At 39.1% G+C, this 24,448-nt stretch overlaps 1 protein-coding gene across 1 annotated transcript in view; it reads left to right on the plus strand.

The window, feature by feature from the left end:
- Positions 1–228: 228 nt before the first annotated feature.
- LOC117701475 (eIF5-mimic protein 1-like) overlaps positions 229–24,448 on the plus strand; it is a 37,407-nt gene continuing 13,187 nt past the window's right edge. The window contains exons 1-6 of the mRNA XM_034493148.2: positions 229–326; positions 6,022–6,198; positions 12,179–12,282; positions 15,533–15,598; positions 17,153–17,288; positions 20,732–20,841. Of these exons, the coding sequence (XP_034349039.2) occupies positions 242–326; positions 6,022–6,198; positions 12,179–12,282; positions 15,533–15,598; positions 17,153–17,288; positions 20,732–20,841 (678 nt within the window). The 5' untranslated portion in view covers positions 229–241. The remainder of the gene's footprint in view (positions 327–6,021; positions 6,199–12,178; positions 12,283–15,532; positions 15,599–17,152; positions 17,289–20,731; positions 20,842–24,448) is intronic.

A 24,448-nucleotide genomic window follows, 5' to 3' on the forward strand; every position in this document is an offset into this window, starting at 1 on the left:
GACTGCAGGGTGTACACATGTAAGTATTAAGAGAGATACTCCCTGAAAGCATGGCACGAAGTCTAACTTCTGCCAACATTGATGCCTATGGTTGTTTCCCAACCTTTGCCAAAAGTGGTTCTTAGTAAATCTTCACATTTGGCCAATCCAGTAATGTAAAAGCCGTATTCCCATATGGTTGAGGTTGAACGTGTACTGTTATCTGCATAGGTTTGTTTGAATGCAAATTTAAAGTATATAAATGTTGTTTTTCTTTTTCAGTAATTTTATGAATAAGCATCAGAAGCCAGTACTAACAGGCCAGCGGTTCAAAACCCGGAAAAGGGGTAGGTTGTGTTGTGTTGTGTATGTGTGTTCTAATCGAATTATTAGAATTGAGTAGTTTGAATTGTCTCCTACTTCCCCTTACTGGTACAAGGGAACTCTAACTAGCCTTTATTTTGTGGTGCAGCCATGGAACTGAGTTTTCTGTTCAGTGTTACATGTCTCTCATGTCCTGCCGGTGCTGTGCCTCTTTAAAGACAAAATGAAAACAATTGATAAGGTTGGCTGCTTCTTACATTTACAACCTTACTGGTTGTGCAATCATTTTTTATATTTAATTTCCTGTTTTGTATTCTGTTTTGATTTTATTTTATTTTTTTTTTGAGAGAATATTTATGAAAAAGATAGTAATGCTTGGGGAAAAAGGCCTCCGGAATTTGAAGTCAGAGTAAATCCAGTCTAGTGCTCGCCCTTGTCGTGCATGGGACTTTCACTTGTTCCTGCTGTGAGCAGAATTCACCATACAGTCCCAGCTGGCTTTGGACTTGCCACAGTCTTCCTGTTTCAGCCTCTGGAGTGCTGAAACTCATGACTACAAGCGTGAGTCACCATACCTGTGTGATTTCCCTTTTGCCTCTTTTCCGTCCTGAGGCATGGTCCTGTCCAGGCGTGTGAGGCAAAAGCCCAATACTGCAAACCTAGCTCTTGACAGCCGTGGTGAACAGAAGAGACTTCTTACCCTGAAAAAAAGAAAAAAGAATCCTAGGCCTGTAAACCTCCTGAACTTAGATTTCTAAGCTCAGTGATCATTCATACTTAAGGCACTGTTTCTCCCCTGTCTTTGTTTCTTTTCCTGTTCTGTGATAAAATACTCTGACACAAACAGCTTAAAAGTTTACTCTGCTCACAGCCCCATCGTGATGTGAAAGTTGAGGCACTGGTAGTTTAGAGCAGCTGACCACAGTATCTCTACAGTCAGAAGATATCACTGAAGAAAAATGTTTCACAAATACTCCCTGGGGACCATCTCCCACATGATTCTAGATTATATCAAGGTGACAGTGAACACTGACATCACACTAAGACATCCATAGCTGTCTCAGTATCTTACCTCTTTTTTTGGCAGTCCCTTTGGGAAATTACTGAGAGATAAAGGACTTCTGATAAACACAAGTTTTTGAGTTGTTTGTTTTTTGAGTCAGGATTTCTCTGTGTAGCCTGGCTACTCTATAGACCCTGGTGGCCTTAGATAGCTAACTGCCTCTGCCTCCTGAGTGCTGGGATTAAAAGCATGTACCATCATGTCTGGCTCAAACACAAGTTTTTTAAGTTGTCTGTTACATAAAAATAATTCTTACTCTATGGATTCTTGGTACAGCTTGGGTTGGTCCTCCCCACCCCCAACAGTATTTCTCAGTTCCTCAGTTTGTAATTTCCAAATTATCAAAATCTGATGTACCACCCCAGTCAACATCAAAGCACATTGTATCATTGTGAGAATGGCCTCAACTGAAGTCAGTCATAGACTTAATGAATGACCTATGACCCTTTTATTTTCTGTGTCTTTCATATTTTTTATTGGATATTTTATTTACATTTCAGATGTCATCTCCTTTCCCCATTTCCCCTCCCCAGAACCCACCTATCCCATCCTCTCTCCTCCTTTTTTTCTTTTATACCATTTTAATTACATGCAAGTATTAAGGTCAGTTCTAGGTTGAGGGACTGGCAATACAATAGATGCAAATAGTCAAGGAACAAGCAAGGCAATAAACAAAATTTCATGAACACTCCCTGAACACTCCTGTGATCCCTGTCTCTAAGGGCTTATCAGGATGACCAAAATACTTGAGCCTACTTCCCTGTCCTAGCCCAAAGTCATTTTCATGCCCGAAGCCTACTTCCTTGTTCTAGCCTAAGATTTAGATTCCTGTCTGAAATTACTTCTTTGTTCTAGCCCAATGTCAGATTCCTGCCTGAAGTCTACTTTGTGAGGAAGAAAACATCTGTCTCCTGAGAAGGGAGAGTGACCCTTGGGTTAGGTTCTGGGTCAAACATGTTTGCTCTGCTTGCCAGTGGCTTCCCCTAGCTCAGGGGTTTGATTACCCTGCAGCCTATGTACTCCGTTCCTCTAGAATTTTGACTATTTTTCCCTCCCCTACTACACAAGACTCACATTCCCCTTTTTTCTGTTGCTGTCAGTTACGTGTTGGTGGCTACGTAAAATATTTCTTATGACATCAAAGAGTCTTTTATCTCTTGTTTTATAGCGAACACTGTTGCTATTAATCTATATCTATCTTTATGGTGTCTCCCCCTCACCCGCCATGACTCTGACTAGTATTCTGGTTCTGATGTTAGTATAAATGATGTTAACTACTTATTACCCATTCTTACAGCTACAAGCGTCCAATCTGTGCGAGCTAGACAGTTTTAATGATACCAGAATTGTGCAAGCATGTAATTTAAGCAAAGGGCTCCATGAGATGTAGTCACAGCGGCTGGGCCTCTTTTGACTCCTCTCTAGCTGGTGCTTGAAGCCAGATCACATTTTCCTGTGGCTATCTCTTGCTCCTCCTCGTTCTCTCTCTCTCTCTCTCTCTCTCTCTCTCTCTCTCTCTCTCTCTCTCTCTCTTTTGTATTTTCTTTTGCGGTATTGAATATTTACCTCCTACTACGGAGGCAATGTTCAGCTCTGCTCTCTCTGACCTTGCATACTCACGTGGATACCTCCTGTCCTTTTTCTTCTCCTATGACTGTGGACAAGATCTTCACAGTGCAACTTCTACTTGGTTGTGTTTCTCTTTATATAAGTATCATGGTGTGGCCTTGCAATTAAATGAATTTAGTAGTTTTCTGATTTTTGGCTTTATTTTCTATGGCTTAAAACTAGACAACACTTAACACTTCCCCTTTGTTATATTAAGGAATTGATAGCATTGGTAGTATAGTAAAGGAATTCTTGGGTTTTTTGGTTTTTTTTTTTTTTTTTTTTTTTTTTTTTTTTTTTGAAGCTGTTTCAAAAATTTTATTTCAGGCAAGGTTTTATGTCTATGTTGGCATGGCAGTCAGCTGTATGATAAGTCAGTGAATCCCAGGCTGTGCTATGATTAACAAGAGTTGAAGTAACTCAGAATTACTCAGTTTTCATCAGCTATCCCTCCCTTTTATACAATTAAAAGTATAAGAATTAAAATAATTCTGAAAAAATAGACATGAAGCCTATGTCTTTGATCAGTTGTCTCCCTTAATGTTATATTAAAGCATGGATTTTTATGCAATAATAATGTTATTTTTTTATTTTTAATGCTACATTAAAGACAAGTTTTAAAAGCAATAAGCAGTAGAAAGAAAGGATAACATATTTATCTTCCATATCATTTTAAAATTATTTTACAAAATTAAAATATACAAATTATGATTACAAAGTCATCAGAATATTATATACAAATTGGATATTAATATCAGGTTATCTTCATGTTCAAAATATAAGGTTCAACAATAAGGTATTACCATGCCAACAACTATCCTGTTGGGTTAAAGGTAAGAATCATTATCTTGTATCATAGATGCATCTCACTTTATTTAGTTCTTTGAGAATTTCATACAATGTATTGTGATCATATTCATCTTTTCTCTCTCCCTCAAAGCTTCCTAGTTATGTCCCCTTTCCCTTCTCACACATATTCTACATCTGTTGTTTAATTCCATGGAGACCAGCTTGTGCTGCCCAAACATTCTTAGATGTGTGGCTTTCCACTGAATTGTAGAACACTTATCAGAGCTACGCTTTTAGAGGAAACTGGCCCTTCTCCCAGCAGCTAGTAGATTTTTCCATCTCAGCCAGGGATAGAACTTTGTGCCCAACTCCTTTCACCATGCTGGATTTCTTCTTATTTAGGACTGTGGGTCTTATGCAAGATGTCGCAGCCACTGCTATGATATATATATATATATATATATATATATATATATATATATATATATATATATATATATTAATATGTCTTGCTGTGTCTCTAAGGTATTGTCTTCTTGTGTCGCTCACTGCCTCTGGCTCTTAAGTTCTTTCCACTCCCACTTCCGTAGTGATCTCTGAGTCTTTGGAGGGTGGACTGTGGTGCGTAAGTTCATTTCACCTCACATTTTATGACACTGAAGAGCCCCCCTTGTCACATTGCTGTGTTCCTCAGCTTTGAGTTGTCTGTCACCTTGAAGCTGGACTGTCCACTGTCTACACCTGTGCTATTTCCTTCTCGTGTGTCTTTCCCTTCCTTTGTAGTATCTCATGGCTTAGCCTGTAGCTAACCCACACTTTTGAGACTTTGAATATTTCTCTTTGCTCTTGTCCTTGAAGAATTCTGGTTTGGCTGAACATTGGGACTCTAGATTGAAAATTGGTTTTAGCCAAATTTTTGAAGATACTGGTTTTTGAACCCAAATTGTTCATGATTTATTGAAGAGTTCACGTGATTCTGTTTCTTGATACTTTATGTGTGACTTGGCTTTGGTTTGTGTTGCCCCAGAAACTTGAGGTAGTTGATTTGTTTCTGCTCTTCTAAAATTCGTGTGCATCCAATTTAAGTGTGGTGTGTTCATAACAACTTTTCAACTAAACACTTATTCTTTAATTCTGCTTTTAAAAAAAACTTTCTGGAAATTTAAAAAGTACTTTCAATTGACTTGGGTTTGCTATCTTTTTTACTGTACTATTTTATCATTTGACTAAGATTCTCTAGATTGTTCACCTTTTTGTCTAGTTTCTTCTGAGGGATAGCTTTCAGCTTTCTCTTTCAATTGTCCCATTGAGTTCTTCACTCTTTTGTCATTTGTTATTCTTAGAGCTCACTGTCACTCTGGAGGTATTTATCATATTCTTCCCTGTCCTTCTTCTTCCTTGTTTTCTCTCCTTCAACATCAGAAGATGTTTCAATAAGAAAGGCAACTCTCTAGAGTCTAGACCATACTTCATCTTCCCATACTTCTCTCCCAGCCACACAATGCCATATCTCCACTCTGCAGCTCTTTCAGATGACCTACAATATTAAAACTGAACTTAGTCATAGCACTAAATTATAAGTTTACAGCACAGTTTTCCAGAGTCTGGAGAATAAGTGATCTTGAAATAGATTCCAATACCTCTCTACAATACCTAGAAGAATCCATTAAAAAGATTGCAGGACTCTAAAACAGTATCTTACTGTCTTATTCAATGAATCAGTATTTTAATGTTATTCTTTGAATGCTAGCAAAATATGAATAGATATAACATCCTTATACATACAACAAAACATCTTTGGGACCCTCAACACTGATGTCATGTGCTGAGGACAGAAACAGTACCTGTCCTGTGTGTGCATCATGTATCTAGTTTCTCATATTCAGGGTTCTTTGTTCATGGTCCAGAGTAGTTTCTCTTATAGAAGAGATATCTCTTCTTATTTCTCCATCTCTGTCTTGTTCATTTTCTTCTTCTACAGTCTGGTGATTCTCTGCTTTTATTTCTTTATCTTTGACAAAATAATAATTTAAGTTTTAGTTGTCATAATTTTTTCCCTTGATTAGACTTAATAGATTACATATATTAGCCTATAAATGATATAAATGAATAATCATTAAAGTTATTATGTGTGAGATACTTGGGTGTTTTAGAACATGGAAATTTACATGGCCAGTTTCTTTCAGGACTATATGGATAAACACATACACACATGAAATTATTTTATTTATTTATTTATTTATTTATTTATTTTTCAGATGAAAAAGAGAAATTCGAACCCACAGTCTTCAGGGATACACTTGTCCAGGGGCTTAATGAAGCTGGTGATGACCTTGAAGCTGTAGCCAAATTTTTGGATTCTACTGGCTCACGACTAGATTATCGTCGCTATGCAGACACACTCTTTGATATCCTGGTGGCTGGCAGCATGCTTGGTAAGCCACGTGGTTTGTCATTTTATGTCCCGTCTATGTATTTAGTGTGCATGAATTTCACTTCTACTATTATATTTCCTCTTAAGATAGAATTTTTGGAAGCTTACATTAATTACATTTGGTTAAAAAAAATTTATAATTTTTACCTAGATTATAATGTAGAATGATATTATTGTAGTGTAGCCTTAGATTTTTCAAAACCTACTTTAATAAGGGTTCTTAAATGCTTTATCCTCCCTTCTAGCCCACCTCCCCTACTAGAGGTAGTGGAAAGGAAAGGTTAATAGGGCAAAAGGGGATATGCACCTGTTTAGGTGCATCTTTTGGGCAATTCCAATCTGCTTTGTCAGGATATCAGCAGTTTGGTTCACGTGAATCAGCAGCAGTAGCTCAACCCACTTGCAAACACTACTCACAAATCCAGAAACTGCAAGGCTCTGCCAGCCAGCCCAAGTCCATAGAAGCAGTAAGAACCCACTTTTCACAAGCTGGAATATCACAAGTTTTTTGATGCATTTCTCTCTACAAATTCACAGCAAGGTGAACCAATGCCATACACAGCATCATCCACTGCCCATAGGGTTGAATTTATACCCTTTCCAAACATCACATGTCCTCTCAAGCGTTCACTCCAGCAAAATACCACATGCCCTTTTCCCAGGCAGCTTCCAAAAAAAAAAAAAAAAAAAACACCATGCGTTTATTCTCAGTAAAACATCCTCCCATGTGTCTGCTTCAGCAAAGCATCCTCTCATAAGACAGTCTCCAGAAAAAACATCACATGACACAACTGAGTCTCAAAAACAAAAAACAGCAGAAATTTCCACTTCATATGAATGGGGGACCATTCTGTTTAAAAATTGTCTTTTTCTCCAACAGTAACAATCTGCATACAATAGAAACAATTATAAGAACCATAAAACTAAGACTTCACCTCACACCTTAAAAAAAAACAGCTTATGTACAAGATAGTCAAACAATAGTTTAATAAAACAACCTTTAATTTCTATCAATATACAGTAACTAAACAAAACAACTTACCACTCTAGATGATAACAACCATAACACATCAAATGTCAAAAACTATCCACCCCAATTTAAGGGATTGGGATGACAGACTTCTTATGATTGCTTCCTGCTGAGTTGAGGAGAAGAAGAATTTGTATTCACGGCCCAAAGGGAATAGGGAAATTGTTAATCTGAAAAAAGCTACCTGTAACATTTGTTGCCCAGTCTCTCTGTTTATCCAGTTTCTGTGTTGTCTGACCTATGTATTATCCAGTGTTTGTGTTGTCTGTCCAGTCTGTGTATTGTCTAGTCTTTATGTGATTGATTCGGGCTAGCCCTTTTGAAGTTGCATGCATTTTTTGGAGAAATCAGTAACTGAGACAGTCTGTGAATCATCTAGGCTATTTGCTTTGTGAAGCTATTCATGTCTCAGCTGATAAAAGGTTTTCCCTAGTCGGACTTAATCTTTATAAGTTTAGTTGATATCCATATTTTTTTCATTCCCTGTAGATACATAAGCATAACCACATCCCCATCTTAAAACTGTTGCAGGTTTCCAGTCTAATGTCAACACATCCTTATAGTATATTGGTTGGCCTAGTTCCTCAGTTTTTTCAATAACCTGGTATTTTTCAGCTGCTATTGTAGCCTAACCTATTAAGAAAATTGTTAACAAAGCATTATTTAGGGGTTTTTACTCTCCCTTTGTGTTTAATAAGCATTTCTTTTAAGGTTCGATTGGCTTTCTATACCTGCTTGACCTGTAGTATTGTGTGGTATACCAGTATTGTGTGTAATATTCAAAGGATTTCTTCATCTTATTGGATGCATAAGTGGGAGCATTATTAGTTTTAATTTTTGCAGGTATCCCCATAGTTCTAATGTGTGTAATCACATAATCAGCCTTTTTAGAACTTAAAGCAGTTGCCCATTGAAAAACTGAATACAAGTCAATAGTATGGTATATATACCTTTGTATTCCAATGCAGGAATACATTAAAATGATGGCTGGTTCGTAGAGCATAGAACTAAGAGGTTTTGTTGACATTGAGACATGGCCACTACTTAAGCCAAAAGCCAACTGCTTCATGTGTTCCTAATCCGAATGGTCTACAAAAGGCTGTGTCTTTGAGTATTTGCATAAGTCTTTTAGAACTTTCCTGTGTAGTTACTGAATTCAGATATCAAATGATAGCTTTTCTTTTTTTCCTCTACAAACACATGCATGTGAAAGCCCAAGGTTAGGAATCTATTTTTATAGCTCTTCCAAATTATTCAGTGAGACAAGTGAAGTCTCTCAGTCAAAACCAAAGCTTGCTAAGATGACTACTCCGGCTAGCCCATATGCTCTAGGGAATCCCGTGTTTCTGCCAGTTAATAGCTACTGGGTATTTTATGTAGCTTCTGGAACTCTTAAGTTCTGTTCTTTAACAACTGAGCTGTCTCCCCAGCCTCTTTAGATCTTAGTTCCTATAGTTGATTTCCGCTGTAGCTATGTATCATTAGAAGCAGTCAGTTTTCCTGATTTTCAGTTATTTAAGAAATCTTTGTGGGCTGAAAGAGGTTGCTCTTCTAAAGGCCCTAGGTTTAATTTCCAGCACCCATCTGGTGGCTCACAACCATCTATAACTCCAGTTCCATTGAATCCAATGCCCTCTCTGGCTTCCACAGTTGCTGCACACTTCCATGCATGAAGGCAAAGCACCTGCACACATAAAATACAGATACTTACTTGGAAGTGGGGGCAAGTGTGCTGAGTGTACCGATAATACATACAATAGATATACTATAAATGCATAGTGTCTGTCCCAGATGCCATCGGTGCTTTCCATTGAGAAACATTGGCTAAGCCAATCTTCCTTGCAATACATTCCTCCGTTGTGATGTGAAGCCACTTCTGAGCTCTGTTTACATGCTCTGATGTGGAACGTAGCCCCAGACATCACCAGGCTGTGTTCTACACTGCCAACTTTCACTACATACTGAATTAATTTTGTGTAACAATTTATATAAATCATTCATCAGTGTAGGATTCAAGAAAGCTAAATATAGTATGGTAAATCCCAATACCTAGAAATAGCTATTGATAATATTTTGGTTAATTTCCTTCTAGAAATCTCCCACTTCACACGTTTTGAGAACTGAGTAATAATATATATTATATATATAATTTTATATTTATATATTATATATAATCAATATATATTTATATATTATATATAATTAATATATATTATATATAATAAAATATATAATATATAAATATATATTGATTATATATAATATAATCAATAATGTGTGTGTATGTGGTACTATGCATGTTAATTTATGTTTACTAAGCAATATATTCTGCCTTTCACCTCCATGAATATTACATTTGGGGTGATTTGAACACAGCCCAGTAGTGTTAAGGAATATTGAGTTCCAGGGTCTGTGGACACAAATCCTGTGTCCTGCTCTGTGGAATTAGCAAAGCACCAAGGAATTAAAGGGTGGATGATAGGAAGGATCCTAGCAGTCGGAGAGAATGTTTTAGTTAACATTTTGCTGTAAATAGTGAGTCTCTACGTACATCTATTTTTAGGTCTTGTCAATTAAATTAACAATTCATATTTTTTAATGAATAATGCAGAACGTTCTAGTGTGACTTTTAATATTCACTGGCTATCGTATATTTGATCATTACACTGGCAACTCTGTGCAGCAATAATGGTCAGCAAGTGAGTCACACATCACTGTTGCCCAGTCCTGTGCAACCATGCTGCTATAACCATTCATGCGGGCAGCTCATTTGCATAGACACTTTCAAGTTGTGTATCACACCTGTATGTTGTGGCTTAAGTTGCCTGTGGCCTCCAGGCGGCACTCTTAATCCTGGTGCCTTTGTTGAGCCGTTTTTTATTTCCTTCCCCTCTGACTGGATTGCTAGGTGTTCCTTCCCTTCTCCACCTGCCTTGTAAAGGTGTTGAAGTATTTGCTCACCGAGCATTGATGATTGATTATCTTGAGAGCTTATTTATAAGCAATACCAGTTTAGTTCTGCAGCCCAAACTTCATCCTTCACACTGTGTCAATACATACAGCAGGAAAGTGGGGCAAAGTGTGTGCTGTAGTTAGTTCAGGTATACAGTCCCAGATACCTTTGAAACCAGATTTATGGTGTAACTAATGAACTAAGACAAGTTCCTTCAATGTGAATCCTTTGTTAAAAAAACTAGTTGAGCAGGAATTTTCTTCGTACCACAGAGTTTTCCTATTGTTCTTGGTCTTCAAAGAATATTTTTCTTTTCTCTTTTGCTTTCATCTTGAGAAAAGGTTGCTACAAGAGATCTACTTTCTTTTACTGCTACTTCCTTGAAAAGTAGTGGCGTTCCAAAACGTGGAAGTGGCAGTTAACACTTGCTTCTAATATGGTGAAAAACCGTTTTAAATGCAAGCATGCCATCAGCATGTGACAAGTGTATCTGGTGTGTGTGTGAACAAATGCAAATTTTAAAACATTTCCCTTTTTAGGGAAAAGTCTGCAGCTTCAAGGTCAAACTGTCCAGTTCTGCCATTTTTACCATGAAAGAACAATTAGTCCAGAGGTTTGAGAAGATTTATCATTTTAATTTAATGTTGTTCCAGGGTTATATTCATTAATTAATGTATATTGGGTACATAAGTTGACTTAAGGAAAACAGATTCCTTCAAGAGCCTACTTCTCTGAAATTAATTTACTTACAAAACTATTTGCTGAATTCTAAAGCCCCCTGGAAGAGTCTGTAAGCTAAGAAATTCTCATTTGCCTATGTCCAGTAACAAAACTAGCTGTATGGCCTTTTCACCCAATCACAAATTAAATTAAAGCTAAAGCACACAAATTTAGCAAGGGACTGATAAGGAGATTAAAAACCCTGGTCTCTTCGTTGCTGTACCCAAGATGCAGAGCACAGTAGCTTATTGTAAAACTATGTGTTTCAAATACTTGGTAAGTATACGAGAGCCATTGTTCTAACAAGAGCCACTCCTCAAACCCTCTTAACCAAAATGAAATAGAAGTGAAAAACAGAAATGCTTAATGCTCTGATCCTGCCCCTGAAGTCAATCAGTACTTATGGCAGCCATTGTTACAACTTACGGGAACATGGAAATTGAACTCTCATCAAAAGGCACTTTGGTTCCAGTCCAATTCTTCTAGCAAAACAAAAGATAATAAAATACTGTTCCAACCAATGCAGGTACTCGATGACTAAGTACAAGTTCAAAGAGTTAGTACAGACTATTAATCATATATGGGAAATTGTGTTAATGAAAGAGGAAATAGTTTTAGAAACATTCCTGCGTCTCAAATAAAAGCCAAAAATGTCCATACGACTTGATTAATATGGTTGAGACCACAGTCAGGACTAATAACCCCACTACCAGCAGACTCGCCATCTATAAAGTTGGATCTTGCACTAGGAGATGGCACAGTGATTAATAACTTCAGCTTCAGGGGATCTGACATCCTCTTCTAGTCTCTGTGGTCATCAGCACTCATGTGTGCACAGGCACACATATATAAGTAATTGAAAAAAAAGTAACACAAAAACAAAAACAGTTGAGTCTGTATCATCCTACAGTTACAGGCGTTTACCAGTCCCAAAAAAGTCGTGGTCATCAGAAGTGGCACTGAGAATAATGGGATTCATTTCACCAAATAAAAATTAGCTTTCATGGTTAAGTATCGCCCCACTTTGGAAAGAACTAGGTTACTTATGATAGAATCTAGTGATGGCCGGGATGTGGCGCAGGTGTGGTCAGGGTATGATGTGGAACAGCTTACTGCGATTGTCTTGACTGGAACCTGTCTTGATTGACACATGTGCATCCAGTGGAATTTACTGTGGCTCATTTTCACTTCTACTCTTCAGTGTTTTCCTTGCTCCTCTCTTTATATTTCGGCCTTGTTCCTCAGCTGCATCCTAACTGTAATAACTTGTCCTCACAGCCCCTGGAGGAACACGCATAGACGATGGTGACAAGACCAAGATGACCAACCACTGTGTGTTTTCAGCAAATGAAGATCATGAAACCATCCGAAACTATGCTCAGGTAGCATCTGGCATGGGCAGAATGCCAGTGTGTTGGATAACAAGCCCCTGAACAAGATGGCGGGCAAAAGCTCCCAAGAACAGTGCTAGATGGACTCTAAGTGTGGGAAGATACACAGCTGCATTCCTGGTAGAACAGAAAGCATTAAGTACCACAGCTTTGTTCCTCATCTACAAGGCTTCAAGTGCCCTCTGCGGCTGAATTTTTGCTGCTCGGTCATCCTTTTTTTTTTTTTTTTTTTTTTTTTTTGAGAAAACAGTTTTGTTCCTTCTTGTCATACTAAGGTTGCCCATTTCCCTTGACCCATTGGTTTTACTTCCTGGTCTTACGACATCTTAGAGCCTCACTTGAGCATGTTTGAAATGGCAACTACTGTGATTTTCATCATGGTATTTCTTATAATAATATCAAGGAGGGAAATTGACGCAAAACTCAATGGAAAGTTTTGTGATTTATATTAGCAGAACACATACTATCTATCTATCTATATATATATATATATATTAAAGAATATGAAGAGGGCTCGGGAGATTGCACCATGGTCAAGACCACTGGCTACTCTTCTACAAGACCTGGGTTTAATTATCAGCACCCATGTGACAGCTTACAACTCAAGTCCCAGGGAGTCAGACAACCCCTTCTGGCCTCTAGGGTACTAGGCATACATATGGTGCACAGACATACATACAGACAAAACATAAATACACAAAAATAAAATAAGCCAATTTTTAAAAAGATCATAAAGAGTAAGAGAGGCTAAGACTGTCATTCACCTACTGGAGTACTTGCCTGGCATGCATAAAGCCCAGGCCTGATCTGCTTCCTGGTCCCCCAGTAATGCATAAAGTGGGTAGATACCTGATGCACACCTGCAATCCCAGCACTCTGGAGGTAAAGGTCAGCAGATCAGAAGTTCAAAGTCATCCTCAGCTATATAGTGAGCTGGAGACCACTTGAGGCTTCATTGAACCCAGTCTCAAAAATGAATAAGCGCTAAAGAGATATTTATATTGCATAAAACCTTTTCATGAGTCACTAATAAATCGGGATAAGCAGCTGTAGAAATATTTCAAGGAGAAGAAACAAATCCTTGTTAAATGTGTGCAAGTATGTTCAAACTCCCTGGGTTTTAAGGCAATGTTAAATAAAATTATAGAGTGTTAGTTTGCCCACATTAGCTTGGTAAAAGGAAGTAATGAATTTTAAGGCCCAGTGAAAGGTCAGGAAGCCATCAGTTGTAAATACAGCTAACTAGATCTGCTATTCCTGTTCTGATTATATATGGACTCTGCAACAGTGACTCTTCTCAGCGCCACTTCTGATCTGGCAGTGTAGCTCAGTGGGGAGCATGCATTTGTGTGGCTTGCACAAGCTTCACTACCAAAATAGGGGAAAAGATTATTTTTGCATGAAACAGAAGATTAAGCAGACAGGAACAAATTGCTCAGACACTGGCCTGTCCTCTAGATGTCTTTGTTTCTACTGTGTATATAAGAGCTGTAAATAATCTGGGAAGGGATAGGATTCAGTAATAACACTGAGTTTCATAGCTCATCACATTGATTTGCGGCTGGGTCTCATAGCCCAGGCTGGCTTCAAATTCCCAATGCTTCTGCCTATTGCACTGCCACAGCTGGAAGGATCATAATTCCTAAATCTGATTTCTTTGATACCTGATAACAGTTTACCATCTACCATATCATAATAGCATTTTCAGCATCAAATTGCTGCAGATCATTTTTTGAATTCCAATGAAAACATAGACTAAAGCGAGACAAAACTACAAGTCGTAAGGACAACTGTTCCTATAAATGTAAAGATATAGTAGTTTGCCTTTTTATCATGTCTTAGTACGGTGGTGTCTTTTAGCAAGTGATTCCGTTTTTCATATTTAATATGAAGGAAGATATTTGCGGGCTCTGATGATTCTGGGTAAAGGCAACTGCACTGAGCCTGACGGTCTAAGTTCAGTCCCCTGGACCCATTTGGCAGAAGGAAAGAAGCAATTCACAAAACTTTTCCTCTGGACTCCACATGAGTGCGATGATACTTGTGCACACAAGAAGGAAGGAAGGAAGGAAGGAAGGAAGGAAGGAAGGAAGGAAGGAAGGAAGGAAGGAAGGAAGGAAGGAAGGAAGGAAGGAAGGAAAGAAGAAAGAAAGGAAGGAAGGGAATTTTTTTTAATATAAAACCAAAGATCTGATCTGTGTTTGAGCTTTTAAATCATTGCTTATTTATAGATTGACAGAAAAACCTAGCCAATTAAATGTTCAGTTGGAAGGAAAAAATAATTAAAAAGAAGTTTTGGAGTTAGAAATTAATTTTGTATACGCTATATACTTGGCAAATACTTTCATAGTATGGTGATTGAAAACCTGAAGTGAGTTTAGGCAGTCATTCTCAGTCCTCTTGGTTATATGAAGAAACACATTAGAGAAAGCAACTGGGTTCAGACGTATCCATGATTACTAAAGATGATCAGTACATACAAGATCCCTGTTTCAGTAAAAGAATCATTTATATACAGAACGGTCTAGACTCAGGACAGAAAGGCAATTCCTGTTCTAGGGTTCTGTAGGGATGATGAGGCCAATAATTCTTCATAGCTAAGTAGATTATGTTTTTTTCACATTTGTGACCCATCTGGATAGTAATGTGCCCAGAACTCTGCTCTCCCAACCAGGCCACTAGCTCAGTGATTTTTATCTATAACCCCTTTGTTTCAGACATATTCAATGTCTGTATCTGGAAGATTAAAAATCCTATTTTATTTTCACCAACATTTATTTGTTTATTGTTTCTCTTTAATTTTTTTCATTTTTATATTATATTTTTGTTTTTAATGTGTTTATTTTTATGTATTTGTATAAAAATATGTGTACAGGGGAAGGAGCTCTTTAAGACCTGAAACATTTCCATTCTTCTATAGCTAGAGTTACAGGCGCTTTAGAACTTCCTAACATGGGTGCTGGGAATTAAACTCAGTCCTCTGAAAAAGCAGCAAGCACGCTTGACCTTGGATCCACGACTCCAGCCCCTGTTTCTATTCTTCAGTTTGCTTATCCTATGTATGTATTTGGTCTTACTCTTCCTGGGGTCATGGTACCTCTTCTGAAGTGCTTACGGTTCCCATGTCTTCATATGAGTGTGTTTATCTTTTTATTATTGTACATCTGTGGTATATTTCCACCCTTCTGTCTGTGACCTTTACAATTATTTGCATAATTCACTGATTCTGCTTTATGTTTAGGTCTTCAATAAACTCATCAGGAGATACAAGTATTTGGAAAAGGCATTTGAAGATGAAATGAAAAAGGTAAATTCAAATATCTAAGGAAGAAGGATCCTGAACTTGGGGTCACCATGGGCTACAAAACAAGACCATATCTAAAAAATAAACCACAGAGAGATACAGAGAGACAGAGATACACATACACAGAGAGAATTTTTAACTTAAGCCCCCCTCTCTGTCACTTTCTGGCATGAGACAATGTCTTTTGTTTGTTAAGAGCTTACTAGATACGGAATAGAAGTCAAAGGCTCTGATTAAGGTTCTTCCGCTCAGTATAAATATCTAGAGAATGACATAATCCCTCTCAGACGCTAGGGATGGTGAGTTAGTGTGTCCTACACACATTACAAAGCTGATTAGAGAATCATGTCACCCTCATGTAAAAACAAACCTCCATTAATGCTGGGAGCTTTTCGTTGGTGTTGAGTGATGAAAACTTAGTCAGGCCCCTGCTGCGATTGAGGTTCCCTGGGGAAGCTTGAGAAACGATGAAATGTGACTAAAGGAGAAAATTTAGTCACAGCGCAAAGCAAAGGACAGTTGAGGAAAGGAGGACCACAGCTCTGAGGACTTAAAACTCATGGTGAAGACGGGCATAAGATCCCCTTTGCTTTGACTTGTTTCAGACTTTCTAAGTAACCCTCTCTTGCTCTCTAAAATGTTAAGGTTTGAAGTATTGGGGACACACATCTCCCCACTCCTGAAGACAAGAGTCTTTTCAAATTCTATTTAGAGATCCCCTTATCTCATATCTTCCACTGCCTCCTTACCAAAGCTGGTGGTTAAACCATGATCCTAGAAATAATGTGTTTGTTTCTGGTGTTTTAAAAAAAACATAGACAACTCTTCTCCCTCAAAGATCTTCTTGAAGGCTCTTTTCTGCTATGTTTTGTGTTTCAAAAAGTTATATTCTTATGGCTGGAGGATGAGACAGATGACTCAGCAGTTAGAATACTTTCTGCTCTTGCAAAGGGCCTGAGGTTAATTCCTAGCCCTCATATTCAGGTGACTTACAACAACCTGCAACTCCTGTTTCAGGATCTGATACCCTCTTCTGGCCTTCCAGTCACCTGCATGCATACACACACACACACACACACACACACACACACACACACACACAAACAAACAAGTATACAGAATACACGCTTAAATGTAAATCAATGAGAATAAAAATTTGTTTTTATGCATGCCATGGTGAGGAAGTGGTTTCCCCATGGGGGTGGGGGATGTGAAAGTCAATATGTTTTGGAAAACATGTTTGCTGTGTGCTTCCTCTTCTCCATGTACATAGGCAAAGTGCACATTATGTATACACGCCATTTCCTAAATGTCCCTTATCATGACTATTTATAGCTACATGTGTTATGAACCCATAGGAAAGGACTGTGTCAGACAGCATTCCTTTCTGCACTCTCATTTATGATTCAACATGCGTCTCCAGTGTCTGTTATCTGCACTAAACAGTGACCTACTTCACTACCTAGGCATGGACGGATGACCTCATTGCATTATTATCTTCCTACCTTGTTGTCTGGGTTCATAGACATCATTTCTCTCTTTCTTTTGTACCTGCAGCTTCTCCTCTTCCTTAAAGCATTTTCTGAAGCAGAGCAGACAAAGTTGGCAATGCTGTCTGGGATCCTGCTGGGCAACGGAACCCTCCCAGCCACCATCCTCACCAGTCTCTTCACGGACAGCTTAGTCAAAGAAGGTACTTAGGGCTTGTCACATGTGTGATGGAAAAGAAAAGGAGCACTGGAGACAGTGAGAAAACTGTCTGCCCTCCATGGAAGAGTGTGTGTGCGCACGCACATGTGCACATACCGCTAGGAAATGATGTTTTTAAAGTACATACTCACTATACATTCAGAAGAATGTGCACACCTATTATATATTGGCATTTGACTTCTTGCAGATTGTAGATACCTTGACATTGATTAGATCCAAACCTTTTCTTCCTGCTCAGATGCTGTTCTTTGTGTGAATAGTACATTATGGTCTGGGAAAGTTTTGTCCTTTGGAGGACCCTTTTGCCTTTGGAGATAAATGCCAGTCAACAAAGAAAGTAGAAGGCGGAAATTTCCCATTTTCAAAATATCCCCCTAAACAAAAATAACAAAAATCCTAAACTGTTACCACCTTAAATCAGAAGGCTGAGACCTAAGTAAGAGTCATTACAGGTTCAAGGCCAGCCTGAACAACATAGCAATACCCTGCCTAATGAAATAAAAGATGCAAAGGCTGGGCAGGAGCCCTTCTGGAGTATTCATTTCAGTCACATTTTTAAGATATTCAGGGTGAGATACTTATTGACTAGGAGCGCTCACCAGTGCCTGTAACCACAGTTCCAGGGCATCCTGCACTCTTGTGACCTTGAGCATACGCATACGCACACGCACATGGGCAAGCACACACGTAAATAAGAAAATATCTTTTTTTAAACCAAAAGGCATTTGTTGTCTAAAAGACAATGAATAATTTCAAAGTCAAGAATGCCACAACAGAAACAAACTCGTGCAAATGCTAAAGTATTAAGAGTTCGGCAGGCACTACGGAAGTCATTGATTATAGAACGAAACAAAAGTGGGCTGTTCTCTTGTAGGAAGATAATGCTGTACAAATTACAACTGAGCGCAAAACAGTTATTTTCCTTAAAAATAAATTAAAGGCGCTTTTGTGAGAACATCTGTTTCTTCTGGAGAGTTTTCCTCCTTCATGCATGCACATCGTGAGAGGGCTTAGAGTTCTCTTGTAGCTAAGGGGAAAAAAAGGAAGTCAAGAGACAGGTGACATTATGCTGATTGTCTACAGTGTTTGGCTTATCATTCTGGAATCACTAGTACATTGTGAATACGGGGATATTTGATTGAATATCTTTCTGAAAAAAATTCAGGACACTTCATGTATCTTATGTTAGCCTTTTCTTTTTTTTTCTCTGCACAGAAAAAGAAGGTAAAATTTGCACTCTATACACTGATAATATTGAATTACCTAAGCCATCACAACAGAAGACAACTACCTTACTACTTAATGTCAAACCTGAGTGAGAGGCTCAGCTCTTACTAGCACTTTCTGCTCTTGTCAAAGATGAGGACTCAGTTCCCAACACCATCATGCAGGTCATAATGCCTGCAACTCTGTTATTTCAGGGGACCCAGTGCCCTCATCTGACCTCATGGGTATATTACATACACAGTGTGTGTGTGTGTGTGTGTGTGTGTGTGTGTGTGTACACATGTATACATAAAATAGAACTAATGAATCTTTAACAATGACCATTATAGGATAGTGATGGTTGTCGTATGGCTCAATGTGTTCACCGTTTCTGTGGTTGAAATTGGTTATCATGAAACACCTTTGCTATGAAAGTGGCTTTGTATTTGTTTCATGGTTTTCTCTCATGCCTCACCATCATTAGAAACTAGACATTTAAATGTTGATTCCTAATTAAGAATGGATTAAGAAATTATACCTTTGCTCAACTGCTATCCAGTAGCCATAAAAGAGAAGAGAGTCATTCCGCTCATTAGGAGAGTTCTCAGACTGTCCTTCTGTCTATCTGCTGTCCAGCTGACGTCAGCACCCACCTTAGTTTCTGTGGCCATTCCAGAGCCACACCCCTTGCCATGGAGCTCTCTGGGCTCTCCCACATTAAGGTTGGGCTTCCTCAGCCTTTTTACTTCTATAATGAAAGGGATGAATGGAGTGTCTTCTTGGTGTCTTTCCCGGGCTCTCTGGAATAAATTTATTGGCTGGTTCTTTCACATCCTTTGCCTATGCCTCTTGGTGAGAATTTCCACAGTCTTCATACAAGTGCAGTGGTCCGATTGGTATTGAGCATTGGATATTTCTCTAGGTCTGATTGTTACATGTCTTAGTAAAAGCAACACAGAACAGATGGCACAAATACCCAGCTGTGGTCTTGGCATCAGCCATTCTCTGCCATTTTTTGATCTATGATCATACATTGCCCCTATACATTCTATACTGTGAAAGTCTCTAATAGTTAGCAGAAATTTGCTAAGTACAGCCTCTAAATATCTTCAAGGTTTACAAACCTTAGGACCCTAGAAATCATCAGATGAACTTTTGGCACCTTGAGTTCTTGTGATTAGTGTTTTTCCAATGCTTTGGGGGTATATTATAGTTCAATAGCCAGTAACCATGTAGAAAGCCAGGCCTGGTGGCACCTGTTTGTAATTCCAGTGCTGAAAATCAGAAACAAGAAGGTCCCTGAAGCTTAATGTCTAATAAGCCTAGCCTAACTGGGGAGGGAGCCTTGGGCCATAAAAGAGACCTGCCTCAGCAAACAAGATGAAGAGCTAGTGGTAGTGGTGCCTGCCTTTCATCCTAGCAGTCAGGAAGCAAAGGCAGGCACATCTCTGACTTTGAGAATATCCTGGTTTACAGAGCTAGCTCAAGGACAGCCAAGGCTACACAAAGAACCCTGTCTTGAACGAAAGAAAATACAACCAACCAAACAACATGAAGGCTTCTAGGGAACTCAGTGTTGACCTCTGGCCTTCAGATATACATGCACACATTTAGTAAATATGAAAAAAATGAGTTAAACACTTGAATAATTAAGTTATACCAGATTGGAATCAATACTCCTGCTTTGAAAACAATTTTGTTGCTGTTTTCCAGGCAGTATTCGTAGTCCTGCCTGGCCTGGATCTTGCTCTATAGACAAGGCTGGCCTTGAGATCAAGAGAGCTACTTGCCTTTGCCTGGAGAGTACTGGGATTAAAGGCATGCACCACCACTGCCTGCCTGGAAACTATTTTCACTGTTAATTTTGTTGTTGTTGTTCATTTGTTTTTGTTTTTATAAGTAGAATATCACCATGCAGCCTGTCCTGTCCTCACATTTACTGTGGAGATCCAGCTGGTCTGGCTCTTATAACAATGCTCCCGCCTCCACTTCCTGTCACTGGCATCAAGGGCATGAACCACCATGCCTGGGTTCTTGCTCATGAAGATGTTTTCTTTTGGGTATGAAAAGAGAGCTGTGCATGCAGGTCTGCCTACCTTTTCCTCTCTCCGGAATCAAATCCATTAGCTGTTACTTGTTTCTAGAAACCTATTCAGAAGTGTACATCCTCACAGGTGGTCTCTGGTCCCCAGGAGTAACATTCTCTCTTTCTTTTAACAGGCATCGCAGCCTCATTTGCTGTCAAGCTTTTCAAAGCCTGGATGGCAGAGAAAGATGCCAATTCTGTTACCTCTTCATTGAGAAAAGCCAACTTAGACAAGAGGCTGCTTGTAAGTATTTTTGCACCAAGCCTGCACGAGTAACTACTATCAGGATGTTGACATGTCAGTGACATACGAGGGTCTGCTGAACTCAAGTGGCTTCCTTTCATTTCTTATTATCATAGAGAAACAAATTCAGTTGTAGTCTTATACAAACTCTAATATATTTTAAATAAGTGAAACTACCCCCTAGGCCAATCATGTGGAACACTACAGCAAATGCATGAAGGCTTTTCTAGAGAGGATTTCCTGGGGAGGGGGAGGCTGTGTAATGTAGGGCCATCCTGTGAGGTAGCAAATTGATGGGATAAAGACGGGGGGGGGGGGGAGGAGAGAACCAGCTGGATGTTGGCCTACCCTTTCTCTGCTTCCTGGTTGGGTCTGGGAACCAAGCCACTCCTACCAACAAGCTATTCCCCCAGCTGTGAGCCAAATTAAATCCTTCTCTTAAAGTTTCTTTCTCTTGTATATGTGGTCATAGCCACTTATACAAAATTACAAGAGATACAAACACTCAAGTTTGGAAGTTTGCTGACATGGTATTAACATTTTATCAACAATAAAGCCTTTTCCTGCTGGCTATAATGGTATTTGAGTTGTACAGGACTTGCCTAACACACTCAGAGCCATCCAGTCCCCAGCATAATAAAACAAACCAACACTTTCTAAGTTTTTTTTTTTTTAACTATGTGTTTAAAACCTGATGTATTTTTTTTAATTATTCTTCTCAACAAATAAGATACTTGTGATATGTTGATTAGGAATTATATTACTCTTTCTTTCTTCCTTTCTTTAAGGGGGGGGGTCGGTCCATACATTCCCTGATGCACATATAGAGCTTAGGACAACTTGTGGGAGTTTGTTCTTCTACCGTGTTGTTATAGGGATCAAAACTCAGGTTGGTGGGCTTTGTGGCAAACCTATTTACCTAGTGAGCCTTCCTGCCAGACCCACTATAGCATTTTTGGTGAGCCTGTGAACTGTCCATGAATTAGCTTGATCTTGTCTAGTCACAGATAAGTTCCACATGTCTTTCCATCTCAGAAACCAGATGAAAGATCTCCCATTTAGGACATTGTGTCTGCATGGCATAAGACAGAAACACAGGTCACAAACTAAAGCCCTCAGGCATATTAAAAGCCTACCTCCTATTGGCCACCCAAAGTTTATTGGCCCTGATGTAGATATGGCTTCATGGTTAAGAGTACCTACTGTTCTTGCAAAGGGTCCAGCACTCATGTCAGGAAGAGGTAGTTCCCAGCCACCTGTAACAACTCCATCTCCAGGGGCTCCAACGCCCTCTTCTGGTCTTCAAGTGCATCTACACTCATGCACATATATCTACACTCTGACACATGTGCATAAATACCATTTAAAATGAAATTAGGGGAAATGTCACCGGCAAATAGAGTAGGACATTCAGCTGCTTCTGCCTCTGTCAGCAACACTGAGGGAGGGCTTCTGTTGATCCACGTTGATGGAGAGGAAGTTGGTGGTTGGGAACGCAGATAGAATTTATCACAACTTGCCACGAAAGACTCAAAAGTCTGGTTTCTTGGCCCTGGTTTCTTAAATAGCTATAGGTTGATTAATTAGGTCACTGGATATAAAAGTGCATCTATCTTGAAAACACATGGCATTTAACTGTTCTTACCAGATCTGCATGCTGTGGGGAGGAGAAGCATAGCTTCCGTTTCTCCCCAGTGCTTCCTGCATCAGTGGGGTGAGGACAGGGCTTGTGATGCACAAGTACAGGAGGTGCCTGAGATCCTGACTCAACCCCTGAGACACTTGGCATCTGTTACATTCTCCAGGGAGTAATTTCTGTCTCATGAAGATATGCAACAAAGTTTTATGTAACTGTTCACAAAAATAGTGATGTCAGCCATTACTCAGCACTGTTACAGAGGGGGAAATTTGTATAGCTCAAGAGGAGAACGGATGGGAGAAAATATTTTTCCCTAGAAAAAGGAGAAGTGAAGTTGCTCTTATCTTTTATCTATTCATTGAGTATGTTTTTGGCTATTGGGTGCCAGAAATTTCTGGGAATGGGGAGAGTTGAAAGAAAGCAAACAGATTCTAGCTTTTATGAGGTAACATCCAACTTAAAAGGAATGGGCAGCACACAGATAGAGCATACATATTTTTTTTTAATGGTGAATTCATAAGACTACCTCAAAATCAAAAACAAAGGGGAAAGTCAAGGTGAAATGCTGTAGAGAGAAAATTACATAGACAAAACCTAAAGGAAAACAGATCATGTCAAATAATAATTAATACAGACTTTTGGTAGTAAGGAAGGCCTATGTAATGAGGGTATGCATCCTAAAACCACATCTGCTTCATGAATCACCTGTGAACAGTATGACTGACATACACTTGAACATAACATCAGATCCCGTGTTGCAGTCATGTCTTCCCGACAAAGAATGTTCGGTGGTTGTACTGAGCTAGTGGAGCCAACAGCACTGTCCTTAAGTATTTCTAGGTACATAAGCCACATCAGGTGTTAAATTTATTGATGCATTTCTGCTTCAGGCCTGGCAGTATGGATACATGGGTAGGAGTGCCTGCTACCAAGCCTAAGAACTGAGTTTGATTCCTCAGGATGCACATATGGAAAGATCAGATTTCCACAGGCTGTCCTCCTGAGGATCCACTTGGGTCCTATGATCTGCACATGTATAAACACACTAGTTAGATATAGAGAGATGACTAGATAGATAGGTAGATAGATAGATAGATAGATAGATAGATAGATAGACAGACAGACAGCTTTCTTTTTGTTTTTAGAAACACTTGTTTATTTTAAACAGTCTAAAGGAAATGCCAGTACAGTTTGATTCTCTGGGAGGGCAGGGACCACTTCATAAAATGAAATTAGCCCCTTTTCCTAAATCTAGAAGGTCTTGGATGGAACTGTAAATATTAACAATGCAGTTTCATTATGGTGGGAAGTGGTGTTTTGATGTGCGTGCACTTTTGATAGATTCTCCCACTGACTTCTGTTCTGACATGAAATATATGAGTCAAGGGAAATTTGGGGGTGATGAAATGGGAAGGTTGAGGTTTAAGTCCTGGCCCAGAAGCCTCTGCTCTGCTCCTCTCTTCGATGGCAGCCCCATGACAGCTCTTTGCACTAAGGTGGAAATACGGAGCCTTTGGCAACATTCAGACAGATACACATAACCAATGTAAAGCACATGCCTGGGTTTTAGACTTGCCAGCAGTTGGGGGAATGTGAGAGCTTTGAAAACTGTCTGAATTTCAGGGTTGGCTGCCGAATTCACATAGGATTAGACAATGAGTAAGTGTTACTGAGAAGGTGCCAGGCTACGTAGGGGAAGATGAAGTGATGAAGACAATCAAAACAGCTACGGCCTTCTGCTCTTTTGTTGTTGTTGTTGTTGTTTTAACAAAACCAAAAAATAACAAAAAAAAAAACCCCACCATCAGGATTATGTAAGAACCCGAGCAGTTGACGAGGTAAGTTTAGATTGGATCTTACCCAGACCTTAATTGAGAGGCACCATGGTTAGTGGAGAATGAGAATGGCAAAGTCCTCCATTGCTCTTTTACTGTATCTGAATGGCTGCCGAATTTACTTGGGATGAGA

Source organism: Arvicanthis niloticus, unplaced genomic scaffold, assembly GCF_011762505.2.
Source record: "Arvicanthis niloticus isolate mArvNil1 unplaced genomic scaffold, mArvNil1.pat.X pat_scaffold_1130_arrow_ctg1, whole genome shotgun sequence".
Classification (NCBI taxonomy): domain Eukaryota; kingdom Metazoa; phylum Chordata; class Mammalia; order Rodentia; family Muridae; genus Arvicanthis; species Arvicanthis niloticus.